Raw genomic sequence first — 14,807 nt, 5'->3', positions numbered from 1 at the left:
TTTTTGAAAAATAATAGTTTTGGACATACAAGGTTTCCACCCAACAGTGACAATATAGATCAGTGGTTCTCAACCTGGGGGTCGGGACCCCCACGGGGGTCCCCACATTATTCTGGGGGGTCCACCAGATGATTAACTTAACGTGCAACATTGTTTTCTCACTCAACAGTAAACAAACCAACATAAAGTTTAAGTGTATAGAGGGTATCTGCACATTTCTAAAGTGACAATTTAAGGACTTTTTTAATACCTCTAAAATGACAAATTAAACATTGGCCAAATTGTCAAATATTAGAGAGGCAGAAATTGTGAAACTAGCAGATCTACATGCTCACAACGCCTCGCGTTTCACAATAGAACCGAGTTATACAAAATGTGATGCCTCAACTCTTAGTGCTCATCAGGGTGGGGGGTCCCCAGTTAAAATATGATTATTTTGGGGGTCCCCAATTATTTTAACTCTTGAGAGCGTAAAATTAAACTCAAATGGACCAAAGATCCATAAGGGTCCATTTGGTTATCAACTCTCCATCATTTAGCTGGGGACCACCTGGAACCCCCTCAAGGACCACTGGTGGTCCCCGGACCACTGGTGGTCCCCGGACCACTGGTTGAGAACCACTGCTTTACAGTGTCTTGCACCCCCTCCACAATCTGTTAAAACAAAAGAAACAATGTATAATTAATTAATTATAATTAATTCAATCATAATTAGGGTCAATTTATCCCATCCATCCATCTTCAACCGAGGCGTTCCCATCAATTTATCCCATCCATCCATCCATCCATCCATCCATCCATCTTCAACCGCTTATCCGGTATCGGGTCGCGGGGGTAACATTTCCAACTGAGACCTCCAGATTTCCTTATCCCGAGCAACTTCCTCCACTCCCTCTGGGAGTATACCGAAGCATTCCCAAGCCAGTTTGGAGATATAATCCTTCCATCTGGTCTTAGGACGTGCATCGAGGACCTTCCTAGGAAGGCGCTCGAGGGGCATCCCTACTAGATGCCCGAACCACCTAAGCTGACTCCTTTCCAAGTGAAGGAGCAGCGGTTCTACTCCAAGTCTCTCTCGGGTGACTGAACCTCTCACCCTATCTTTAAAGGGAGAAACCAGCCACCCGTCTGAGGAAACCCATTTCGGCCGTTTGCACCCGCGACCTTATACTTTGGGTCATGACCCACACTTCATGACCATAGGTGAGAGTAGGAAGGAAGATTGCTCGGTAGACAGAGAGCTTTGCCTTCCGACTCAACTCTCTTTTTTTCACCACAGTGCGATTTAGCGACTGCAAAACCGCTCCTGCTGCTCCGATTCACCGGCTGATCTCCTTCTCCGTCTTCCCCTTTCTCTCATTCGTGAACAAGACCCCGAGATACTTAAACTCCTTCACCTGGAGTAAAGCCTCATTCCCTATACTTGGACTGCAGTGAATGAAAAATGTCCGCAAATATTCCAGGCATTCTTATGATGAATTAATGTAGTACTTTGCTCTGTGGGATCCATCTCTAGGGCACACGTGTCATTTATTACACGTGACATACATTTTAACCTTTTGAAATTCATGCGCTTTGTTCCCAGGCCACTTTTTAGTTTCACTTGAAATATTCTTTTTCACGATGAGTTGTTGTTTTCTTCTTCTGGACGTTGTATAAGATCTAGAAAGAATGTATCTTTATTTTATCTTCATGTACCGAGGTATTCTCCCGTGTGTGTGTGTGTGTGTGTGTGTGTGTGTGTGTGTGTGTGTGTGTGGGTGTGGGTGTGGGTGTGGGTGTGTGTGGGGTGTGTGTGTGTGTGTGTGTGTGTGTGTGTGTGTGTGTGTGTGTGTGTGTGTGTGTGTGTGTGTGTGCGTGCGTGCGTGCACATGCGTGTGTGTGCGTGCGTGCGTGCGTGTGTGCGTGCACATGTAAGGGTAAAGGAGTGACTATATTATTTCACTGTAAATAAAATTGTAATAAAAACATACAAAAAGAATGGCAATGAGAAATTAATTTCTGTTTGAATCAACCTTGCTGGAACCTCGCCTGGGATGTCTTAGTCGTCAAAGGACTACACTTTGTCCAGAACTATCAAACCCAAAACAGTTTTAACCCAAAACGATTCCCCCTGCACTCAAGGACACAATGCTAGTACCTATGGGGCCTTTAACCTGGGACATCATTTTGTAGTCAGACCTCAAAGCAGATTTATTGTCAATATGTCCGAGATCCGAGACAAAAATAACGACTAAAGTATAATTTTACCACTTTCTTCTATTTTTCAACAGTTAAAGCACAAAATAATGCGTTCCCAGTCTAAATGGGTAACCCCCCCCCCCCCACCCTATGAAGAACATTCATGGGGCCAGTGCCAGTGAATCCTTGTACCCATGCAGGGCCCAGAATGTGGTGCATTCATGATTATATTAATATCTAGGTCTGTATGATGATACTAATACTTGATAGTTAGGAGTAGAGAGGCCTTCAGAAGGCCTCAGTAACTATTGTTTTGGTAAAGCCTATCTTGTTATGGTACAGCTCGTTCCAGAGGCCTTGAAGCCACAGTATAACTCTAGTGTCGGACCATTCTTCTTGGCAGAACTACTTTACCACTGCCCAGAGTGTTAATTGTATTTCTGTCCATGATATCATGTCATATAAACTTGACCACCACCACCTAATATAATTGTCTTGTCTCCTCTGTTTCTCATGATTATTGATTGATCTGAATTCCACCACAGGGTCCTCAGAGTTACTACAGAGGGTCCTCCAAATCTTCCAATCCTTTTTATATTAACAACTTGAACCCTAGTGTCCATATTCTGAGAACTGTAGCCAAAAATAGCAAAAAATCTACACAATCTGTGTTACGACCCATTGGCTCATAAGGGCCGAACATACGCACTCAGATACCAGTTTGCAAAATATAGATTGAATTTATTACATTGGCACTGACGTGCATAGGATTTAGTATGGTCATTGGTCAGTGTTTGACATCGTTCTAGTCTCTCATTGGTCAGTATTTGACAGGTCTTTCTATTCTCTCATTGGTCAGTAAAAAGGCAGATTTACGCCAGCTCGGGGACGCCTAAAAAGGCAGATTTACGCCAGCTCGGGGACGCCTAAAAAGGCAGATTTACGCCAGCTCGGGAATGAACCCTGATAGGCGCATTTTGCCTGCGCAGGCGTCCAGCGACGGCAAACTGCTCCATTTGCGGATACGGTTCCAAAGGCCATATTTGACGTTTTGAGTGTGAGAGTGTGTTGTTGCAACAGGAGAGATGATCAGAGGAGCACCATCATTAAGCCATGGACTGAAGTATGGATATAGTTTCTCAGTGAAGTTGCAGCCAGTGAAAGAGTGGAGGTGAACTCTGGCCTCCACATCATAAAAGGAGACCAGACCCTCCTCATAATCCACAAACACTCCCACTTTCTGGACCTCCTCTCTTACAGGGAGACGGACAGCAGGGACAGCATGAGCCTGGTACTCATTTCCATTCCTCAACGTTATAGACCAGTAACCATTGTTGGGGGTCAGTGTGATGTCTCCCTTCCTGTTGATGGACTCTCTGGCCACTCCTAAAGTCCAGGCAGTCTTCCCTCTAACCTGAACCTCATAGTAAAACCTTCCTGAGGAGAAGCTTTGTTTTCCTAAGACACTGACAACTGGATAGAATCTCTCTTTGTTCTCTGGGAGATTCCTGCTTCTGTTTCCAGTACTCACTTGTTTTCCATTCTTAGACAGGATGAGCCAGTGATTTGCTGTATCAGGGTCCAGAGTCACACCCAACTCATATTGCTGCATCCTCCTCAGCTCATCATCCTTACACAGATTATCCATCTCTTGACGGAGTGTCTTCTCCAGCTGAGCCACAGGTTTCCTGAGTTTCCTCACAGTCCCCTCACATGAGGATCGAGGGACGTTGATCTTTGTCCAGTCCTTGGTGGGTGGAGGAGTGTTGATGGATGTGGTGTTCTGGAGGAGGTGGAGGTGGTCTTCAGTTTGTGGCTGCTTCAGCTCAGAGATTCTCTTCTCTAACTGAGCGATTTCCAGTTGGAGCTCTTCAATGAAGCCTTCAGCCAGTTTCTCTGTTGTTTTCTGCTTCTCTTCGATGACATTAATGAGCTCAGCCAGGCTTCTCTCGATAGAGCTGATCAGAGCAGTGAAGATCTGCACACTGTCTGCTATCTCTCTGTCTGCATCTTTCTTATTGAGCTCTACTGAGTGTTGGACCTCCTGAATCTTCACTTGTCTCTCCTGGACCATCTGCTGAACTTCAGCCACTGTCTTTCTTTCATATTCTTCGTTCAACTTGTGAACCCTGAACTGATCGGCCATCTCTGCGAGAACTTTATTAACAGCGAATTCAGGTCTCTTCTGGAAGGCTTTGCTACACAGTGGACACCTGCACACATCCTTGGTGTTCCAGTAATGTGTGATGCAGGAGTTGCAGTAGTTGTGTCCACATGGAGTGGTGATTGGATCAGTGAACACATCCAGACAGATGTAACACCGGAGCTGCTCTTCGGACAGGAGATTGCTGGCAGAAGCCATTTCTACAAATTGAGAATACAATTGTAGAAACGATAATAACTGGAACGAGGGCGTCCTTTTCAAGAGAGCGCAGTGGCTGTGTTTGATGACGAGGCTACAGTTCCAACGTTCCTTGGGTATCGTGTCAGCCTGGCGTTTCGCTCTAACAAGCTCAGCTCCTCTTCTATGCGCTGAAGGTGTTTTGGAGGCTCAAGTGGTCTTCCAGCAGTTGGTGATGGCCAGTAGGGAGAGTGCTTCGTACCGGATGGTGTTCCCTCTGTCTGCGCTCTACTTTTATACCCAGGGCGCCTCAGTGCTTGCATCGTCACTGTGATGTCATCATGACGACGAGTTCCGTCAGCCATGCCCAAATAAGGAGGTCCATGCATGTCAGACTGGCCTCCAAGTACACCGATCGATTGGCAATACTAGGTAAACATACAAACCAAAAACTAGAAATACTGTTCCTACGAAACAGTGTGGGCTCGCATGGAACACCATGTACGGTCTGTCAGTTGACGTCATAATGATGTCAGATACTCGGAGCAGGATCTCCATATATGGGCATAAAAGGCTGACACATCACTGTGACATCACAGTTGACGTCACAGTGATGTCAGATACTCAGAGCAGGGATCTCCATATATGGGCATAAAAGGGATTGTATTTATATGTTGTCAGACGACCAAATCCATATATGGCAGAGACAGATGGCGCGAGGTCGCTTTCGCCCTTGGGCGTCTTACTGGTTGTTATTTATATCAAGTCGCGCTTATTGGTGGTGATGTCACCAAGAACGCTGCTTCCTCATTGGCCCTGTTATTTTCAATGAACTAACCCACACCGGCGGCGTCAGACGCGCACAACCGCGAATCTGACGCCTCGTCTGCCCTGCCGATACGCCACTGTTCTATTTGTCCAGCGTTGCCGCGCGGTGAACATGTTCTCCCATGGTTCTCCCCACCGGGGGAAATGAATGTACTGTGTGGTAGCGCACCACATCCAGTTGGGGTTACCGCGCGGCACTTCACGTGCGTCGATACCGCGATGCGATGCTGCGCAGCCGCCCGCGTTCAGTGTGTGCTCCTCTTTAGATAATCACCCGCGAGCGTCGGCAGGTTAGATAATCACCCGCGAGCATCGGCAGGTTAGATAATCACCCGCGAGCGTCGGCAGGTTAGATAATCACCCGCGAGCATCGGCAGGTTAGATAATCACCCGCGAGCATCGGCAGGTTAGATAATCACCCGCGAGCGTCGGCAGGTTAGATAATCACCCGCGAGCATCGGCAGGTTAGATAATCACCCGCGTCACGGTTACTTTTACGGTTAGGTTTAGGGTTAGAGTTAGGCATAGTTTTACTGAGGTTAGGACCAGTAAGACTCCCTAATCGGGAGATAAGCGACCGTTGGTCACTTATCTCCACAAATAGGCCAAAAGTTTGTTTTACCAATTATTACACTCTATGTGAACATTTACATCAACAAATCCCAAGTACTGGTTTTTAGGGGTGTAACGAAGGCTCTCAATTGCGCTCAAGACATACGGGCAGTTGACAGTTTGCCATGGTTACTCATTGAAGTTGAATCTCCATATATGGAGATAACCTACGCATCACACTAAGTCTGACCTCACCAGCCCATATTTGGGCATGAGCAACTTATGTCTCCATATATGGAGATATGATGACATCACACAGTCCTCAGCCGATGATGTGGAGAACATAATCCCTTTCATGCCCATATATGGAGATCCCTAACAGAATCCCTTTTATGCCCATATATGGAGATCCCTAACAGCATCCCTTTTATGCCCATATATGGAGATCACTAACAGCTAACAGAATCCCTTTTATGCCCATATATGGAGATCCCTAACAGAATCCCTTTTATGCCCATATATGGAGATCCCTAACAGAATCCCTTTTATGCCCATATATGGAGATCCCTAACAGAATCCCTTTTATGCCCATATATGGAGATCCCTAACAGAATCCCTTTTATGCCCAGTTGGTTGCTAGGGTAAAAAAACATGGTTGCTATGGTAAACAGTTGGTTGCTAGGGTAAACAGTTGGTTGCTAGGGTAAAACCATGGTTGCTAAGGTGGTTGCTAACGTACACTAACAGACCAGCAACAACAGACTGTTGCCACAGCAACGTACACAAAGGTTTGTGTACACATGTGGTGTGATGTCATACTGAAGATATATGACATCACACCGTACACAAACAAAGGTGTGACGTGTGACGTGTGACCGACGGACGGACGGACGGCCGGTGGAGGTTTTGGTAGTGAACTGCTCCCTAACGGTCGCAACCAGTAAGACTCCCTAATCGGGAGATAAGCGACCGTTGGTCGCTTATCTCCACAAATAGGCCAAAAGTTTGTTTTACCAATTATCAAGACGGGCAGTTGACAGTTTGCCATGGTTACTCATTGAAGTTGAATCTCCATATATGGAGATAACCTACGCATCACACTAAGTCTGACCTCACCAGCCCATATTTGGGCATGAGCAACTTATGTCTCCATATATGGAGATATGATGACATCACACAGTCCTCAGCCGATGATGTGGCGTGATGTCATACAATACACAAACGAGCCCTACAGTATAAAGGGGCAATTCTTGCCAGGAAAGAAGCATTTCTTCGACTCAGACCTTATCGCCAGGGTTGGCTTATAGCAGCTGTCGGTAGGACCATATATGGATTCTGTTAGTGTGGATCTCCTAACAGGGCATCATCTGGGATACAATCCCTTTTATGCCCATATATGGAGATCCCTAACAGAATCCCTTTCATGCCCATATTTGGAGATCCCTAACAGAATCCCTTTTATGCCCATATATGGAGATCCCTAACAGCATCCCTTTTATGCCCATATATGGAGATCACTAACAGCTAACAGAATCCCTTTTATGCCCATATATGGAGATCCCTAACAGAATCCCTTTTATGCCCATATATGGAGATCCCTAACATAATCCCTTTTATGCCCATATATGGAGATCCCTAACAGAATCCCTTTTATGCCCATATATGGAGATCCCTAACAGAATCCCTTTTATGCCCATATATGGAGATCCCTAACAGAATCCCTTTTATGCCCATATATGGAGATCCCTAACAGAATCCCTTTTATGCCCATATATGGAGATCCCTAACAGAATCCCTTTTATGCCCATATATGGAGATCCCTAACAGAATCCCTTTTATGCCCATATATTATGGAGAAATCCCTGCTCTGAGTATCTGACATCAGTGTGATGTCACCTGTTTATGCCCATATATGGAGATCCCTGCTCTGCGTATCTGGTTGCTATGGTAAACAGTTGGTTGCTAGGGTAAAAAAACATGGTTGCTATGGTAAACAGTTGGTTGCTAGGGTAAACAGTTGGTTGCTAGGGTAAAACCATGGTTGCTAAGGTGGTTGCTAACGTACACTAACAGACCAGCAACAACAGACTGTTGCCACAGCAACGTACACAAAGGTTTGTGTACACATGTGGTGTGATGTCATACTGATGCGGAGATATGAGCAGGGCAAAGGTGTGACGTGTGACCGACGGACGGACGGACGGACGGACGGACGGCCGGTGGAGGTTTTCATAGTAAACTGCTCCCTGACGGTCGCAATTAGGGTTTGGGTTAGAGTTTGGTGGTCGATCCAAAGGGTGTTCAACCTAATGACATGTTACCGTTTTGAGGATATAAAGATTTGGGAGAACATACGTTTGCCAGCTTTCAGCGAGCCCACGATCAACAATGTTCTCATGCAAATCTATGGAAACTGCAGCTACGCCTAAGACTGCACCACCGCTGTGACCGTTCACATACTAAACTGCAACCTACGTACGCAATACTGTTACATGAACAGGAGACGATACTGATTTGTTAGTTAGTTTCCCAATGAATGTATGAGGTGTCTTTTTTTTATCTTCTTGATTTCTTAATAGATTGTTTCACATTGTCGCTGACACAACCCGGAAATAAGAATACTCAACAGTGGCGATGGAGTTGACAAAAATAGTGTATTTTACAGAGTGGGTGGGGTGCTGAGAGGTTCCCCACCGCAGAGAATAGACTTTCAACAACGCAAAACTACCTTTGGTTTGGCGAGTGAAGTTGAGCCCTCGTAGGGGTACAGACATTCCTGGTCCTGTCTGTGAGTCAGCCTCCTCCTGTCAGAGTGTCAGTGAGAGCTCTGTGACGCTCTGGACCTCTGCCTAAAGGGAACATCTCAAATAAGATCTTTTACCGTCTTTTTTAACGTTGAATGACTCCCATATCCGTGAATGCCAATATACAGTATACATGTCAGTCTAACCAATATGCCCATATCTCCATATACATGGATCTCCATCTATGGGTATCAGGGATCTCCATATACGGGTAACTGGTCCGATAGGCCTATTATTAATAAAGGATAAAATAAAATAAAAGTCCATATATGGGTATTCCCAGATGTTGCCCTGTCTAACCAATATGCCCATATGTCCACACTAACAGAATCCATATAAATGTTTTGGGTGAAATAATTAATAAATATCATATTGTTTTCTTTTGGATCAGTCTTTTATTTTTCCTGAAAAAACTAAAAGAAGGTGAAAAAAACTAACAAATGACTTGAGCCATTTAAGACGGTGATGACATGCAGAATGCTCGCCCAAAACCTTGAAGTCGTTCCTGTCAAACCTTACCACAGGAGATGAAAGGCGGACATTTTATTTATTATACATCTTTAACCCCTTTGAGCTGCATATCTCAGTGAGTGTTGTCTGCCAAAACTACAGCATGTCTACAAGCTCACATGGGCCTGGTGTGAGATTGGAGATAGGCCTCTGCTGCCATCTGCTGTCTTCTATTGGAACAACAGGACAAACTATTTTAGAACATGGCATCAGGGGTCTCCAACGTTAGCTGCCTGCAGAGAGATGAAGCAGGGATCTAACGGGGGTCTATTAGAGTAATGTTAACTCCATAGACACATACAAAACTGTGTGTGTGTGTGTGTGTGTGTGTGTGTGTGTGTGTGTGTGTGTGTGTGTGTGTGTGTGTGTGTGTGTGTGTGTGTGCGAGACAAGCACAATCTTAGCACTATGTCACGCAAAGCTTGGCCAATAAAATCCAGATGTTATGTTTGTGTTTCACAGGATATTCCTGTTGGTTGAGGCCACCGCGCCCGAGTCTCCAGAGTTCCGTTCAGTGAGTAGTATCGCTCTTGTTGTGGCGGGACGGCTCTCTACACTTATTTACATTTCATATCACACACAGCAAGAGCACTTGTTACTGTCAGGTTACTTTTGGTTAAACCTGGGATCGAACCGGCGACCTTGGGATCCGTACTTCCCCTTTTTGGAAAAGCTAGGTTTAACATTTCAGTGCTTTTTGGAAATATTCGGATACATAATTGCTTGCATTGGGATTTTACACGAAGCCGAGTTAGAATTCCACCCTTCTCTTCTTTTTTCTCAAGATTTCTCTCCTTTTCCCTTCTTTCTTCTCTTCTTTTTTCTCCCCCCTTCTTCCCCTCCTTCTTCCTTCTCCCCCCCCCCCCCCCCCCCCCCCCCCCCCCTTACAGTCAATTGTTCCCCAGCTTCAGCTCAGTGGCCTGGTGGTTAGAGTGTCCGCCCTGAGACTGGGAGGTTGAGGGTTCGATTCCCCGGTCGGGTCATACCAAAGACGGTAAAACTGGGACGCAGTGCCTCCCTGCTTGGCACTCGGCACCAAAGATTGGGTTGGATTGCAGTACATGTATCTGACGAATAAATTAATTAATAAGGGACGATTAATTCGATTTAATTCAAAACAATCCAAAATCGGGCCCCAAACCCAGGTACCTAAGTGCCTGTAAAATAGGGCTTCCTGTTTGGACTGGAAACAGGAACTGGAATCATTTCTGTTTCCTCTTCCTTCCTCTACTTCCTATGTATACACTGCTAGCTAACACTGCTGCTAACTCAGGAACGCTAGCTTGGATTAAGATGCAGTCTTTTGTAACCGCTAACGGGCCACGGCGACGGAGTGCACGCGGATCGTGCTCGATCCGTGCACCATCGTGCACGATGGACACGCACATGCCCACATTGAAAGGTAAGAAAATGGTGGCAGGCAACCCTTAAAGATGCTTTTTAATGAGAGCAGTGCGGTGAGTTAATGGTGTGAACAGGCTTGTATAGGGGTGAGGACAAGGCATGTGTCACTGCAAGTTACTTCGGACTGTGTTGTTCCTCTCTCTCTCTAAGTTATTTTGCTCTCAGCCAATCATAGAACAGGGCCAAGGACCCCTTTAGTTGAGAGAGAGATGAAGCAGGGACCCCCGCATTGGCCCACAACCTGTTCATAGATTCCATATAGTTTCATTGTTTGACAGGACAATCATCAATGTGTTTTGGTTTCATGTAAATTTGTGTTTTCAGATATTTAAACACTTGAACCGTCAATACTTAATAAACTTGACCTTTCACTCTGTACTTAGTCTGCTCTTTTCCCCCTCTACACCAAAGCTCTTTGCCTCGCGCTGCGAGGCGTTGTGAGCTAGCTTGTAGATCGGCCAAAGTTCTTAGAATATGGACGCTATAGGGATCAAGCGGTTAATATAAAAACAGGGGAAAAAAGTTTCTGTCACACAAAGATTTGGAGGCCCCCTTGTAGTAACTCTGAGGACCCCCTAGAGGAGACCCTTGACATAGAAGGTTGCCACAGGGCAGAATGACAGTCAGGACACAGACAAACAAACAGGGGGCCCCAATTGGTATCCAGGGACGTGTGTGTGCACAGTTTGGCAGCGACCTGGCCAACGGCGCCGGAGATTAGCTGGTAACAGACAGACAGACGGACGCGCACACACACAGACGGACATACTGTATAGGGGCAGTGATGTATTGATGTCTGGTCACACGGGGTAGTCGCCGTCCCATATATTTATACAAAGGGACAAGCCATATGCATACTAGTAAGACGCCTAAGGGCGACAAGTGCCATGTCTTGGCCATTCGGCCAGTGATGTATATATCGGACCAGTTACCCATATATGGAGACCCCTGGTACCCATATATGGAGATCCAGGTACTATGTAATGGAGATTATGCTGTGAGACCCCAAACATGCTTACTCAGTTATTCGTTACGTGAAAGTCCTATGACGTCTATGACATCCCACATCATACATACAATCCCTTTTATGCCCATATATGGAGATCCCTGTCTGTATAGCACAATGAATTTCATTGCATAAATACACTGCTTTGTATTTATATGACAAATAAATGTGAACTTGAACTAGAACCAGCCACACAGATATGGGCTGTCTTCCTTCCTAACCCTAACCTCAGTCAAACTGACACTGGTGAATGCTAACCTGCCGATGCTGGTGAATGCTAACCTGGTGAATGTTAACTTGGTCGGAGTCGGACCAACAGTGCTTAAGCAGTTGCTTTTTTGATACACTCGAACTGAAAGACCTGCAAAAAACACTCCCCTCTGAAGGTTTCACCACCACCAGGAAGACACACACACACACACACACACACACACGCACACGCACGCGCACACACACACACACACACACACACACACACACACACACACACACACACACACACACACACACACACACACACACACACAGCACACACACACACACACACACACACACACACACACACACGCATGCATGCACACTTACTGTAAAGGCCCATACGTGTGGGTTAACGGCACACAAAACAGGTTTGATTCGCTCTTACGGGAAATAAGCGTGCAGAACGATTAGCATGCGCGACTGAGCACCAAATGAAACCCATCGTTAACAGGCTGTATATCATTATTTACCCTGAGGCGCGTGTGATCTTAAACGTTACTCCACACACAGGTTATGCATTTCTTTAGGGTTGCTCTTTCTGTTGATGTCCCGGCGTGTGCACGTGGCGCAGCATACCTGACACATGCTGGCATGCTGTGCATGCTGTACATGCTGATCTGACCTCCTGCACCCAGTGGGTGCGGTGGCACCCCAGGGTGCCCTGCCAAAGGCCCAGGGTGCCCTAGAATACAGTACTTCATTCCTTAATAATATTTGGAATGCATCAATATCACTTCAGTTTAACCCTGCAGTCACGTCAGCTACACTTATAGCGAAACAGACCCAAGTTGCACTTTATTTTTTCGATGTAGGCAGGCCTATACACCAAATCTCTTCGTCACAACGCATCGCCTTCGCCATGCGTTGTGAGCATGTTGTGAGCTTGTTTAAAGTTACTGCTTATACATCGGCTATTTCTTTATGAATATTCCCCCCAGCATTGGGGGAGGGAAGTTATTTTCAATCTGTCCTGATGGAAACAGATATTGTCTCAAATTTTCCCTTGTTGACATTCTAAGATTTGCATACCTGCCGTAATATGACGTAAGGGTCTCCAAACATGAACAATGTATTTCAGTAATATGACGTAAGGGTCTCCAAACATGAACAATGTATTTCAGGGCAGGGGTGCCGTGGATGAAAAAAGTTGTTTACAGCAGTGGTTCTCAACCTGTGGGGACCCCGGTCCCCAGATGATTAGCTTAATGTGCAATGCTGTTTTCTCACTCAACAGTAAACAAACCAGCATAAAGTTTAAGTGTATAGAGGGTATCTGCACATTTCTAAAGTGACGATTTAAGGACTTTTTAATACCTCTAAAATGAACAACTGCGAGGCTTTGTGAGCATGTACATCAGCTATTTTCACAATAGAACCGTGTTAAACAAAATGTAATTGCTCAACTCTTAGTGCTCGTCAGGGTGGGGTAGGGGGGTCCCGAGTTAAAATATGATTATTTTGGGGCGCCTGGTGGCCTAGTTGACCAGGCGCATACCATATAGGCATTACCATTTCGGCATCAATGCCTGTCGGCGTCGCCGGTTCGATTCCCGATCCGAGCGACCTTTGCCGCATGTCACTCCCTCATTTCCTGTCAGTCTACTGTCCTATCCAATAAAGGCAAAAAGCCCAAAAACAAATCTTTAAAAAAATATATATGATTATTTTGGGGGTCGCGGCCTGAAAAGGTTGAGAACCACTGGTTTACCGGGGCGAACATGAGACAAACACTGCTGCGATGTGCATCCTGTCTGGACATCCTGTCCTACCCGGCGAGCTGAGCAGGACTCAGGAACTAGGCTGTAGGAAGGCGGCTGCACAAACCAGATATTCAACTTGACGTGAAGTGACGGGAAGGGAATCGAGAGAGAGGGAGAGAGAGATGATGTGTTCTTCCTCATGCCTGACTGTCACAACGCCTGTGATTCATTTATCCAGTGATTTATTTATCGGTGTCAGTTCAGTTCCATCCCCGTTCCCACCGCGCTGCTGGCACGCAGAGAGAGGACATGCCGGCAGCGACGCGTCACGTGACACAGGGCGGAGGTGCACCTCTGAACATTACACTGTTACATTTATGTCATATTTACACTATGTAAATATCATCACCTCCATAATGGCCTGAGTCATTTTTTAAGGTTTTCGGTTATCTCTATATATCTCTATATATATCTCTATATATATCTCTCTCTATATATATATATATATATATATATATATATATACTTTTTTTTTAAGATTTGATTTGGGGGCTTTTATGCCTTTATTTGATATGATGATATGAGACTGACAGGAAATGGGAGAGAGACGAGTGACACGCGGCAAAGGTCGTCGGGACCGGGAATTGAACTGGCGACGCCGCCAGGCTACATGTGGTATGCGCCCGAACCAGTAGGCCAGCAGGCGCCCCTATATGATATTTCTTACTCATTTCACCCAAAACGTTAATAAATAACTATTTTGATTATTAATGTAAAGATCGCACCTGTGCATGGATCAAACATGACACACGTGCATATCTCCTTGTATGGGCTGTGGTGATGTCGGTCTCTGTGTACGTTCTATGACATTAGTCTCGTGCTCATAGTGTCATATGGGCATATGGACTTATATGGGCATATGGGAGATAGGAAGGTCCGATGAAGAGCCGGTAGGCTCAAAACGTGTTACCAGGGGTCTTCAACAGGGGGTCCGGGACCCATAGGGGGTCCTCAGAGTTACCACAGGGGGTCCTCCAAATCTTTGTGTGATAGAAACTTGTTTTTTCCCCCTTTTTCATATTAACCACTTGAACCCTAGCGTCCATATTCGGAGAACTTTAGCCAAAAATAGCCGAGCTACAAGCTCACAACGCCTCGCGCTGCGAGGCGTTGTGAGCTTGTAGCTCGGCTATTTTTGGCAAAGAGCTTTGGAGGGGGAAAAG

General features: G+C 45.7%; 1 protein-coding gene across 1 annotated transcript in view; it reads right to left on the bottom strand.

Annotated features, from left to right (window-relative positions):
- LOC308299910 (pyrin-like) overlaps window positions 1-12,469 on the bottom strand; it is a gene marked incomplete at both ends in the record, with an annotated part of 36,368 nt that extends 23,899 nt beyond the window's left edge. Inside the window, 2 exons of the mRNA XM_080743689.1 lie at window positions 3,713-3,964; window positions 12,461-12,469. Of these exons, the coding sequence (XP_080599815.1) occupies window positions 3,713-3,964; window positions 12,461-12,469 (261 nt within the window). The remainder of the gene's footprint in view (window positions 1-3,712; window positions 3,965-12,460) is intronic.
- Window positions 12,470-14,807: the final 2,338 nt, after the last annotated feature.

The sequence above is a fragment of the Nannobrachium achirus genome (genome assembly GCF_963921795.1).
Source record: "Nannobrachium achirus genome assembly, chromosome: 15".
Taxonomy (NCBI): domain Eukaryota; kingdom Metazoa; phylum Chordata; class Actinopteri; order Myctophiformes; family Myctophidae; genus Nannobrachium; species Nannobrachium achirus.
Note: the sequence above shows the minus strand (reverse complement) of the source record. Positions and strands in the feature narration are given on the sequence as shown.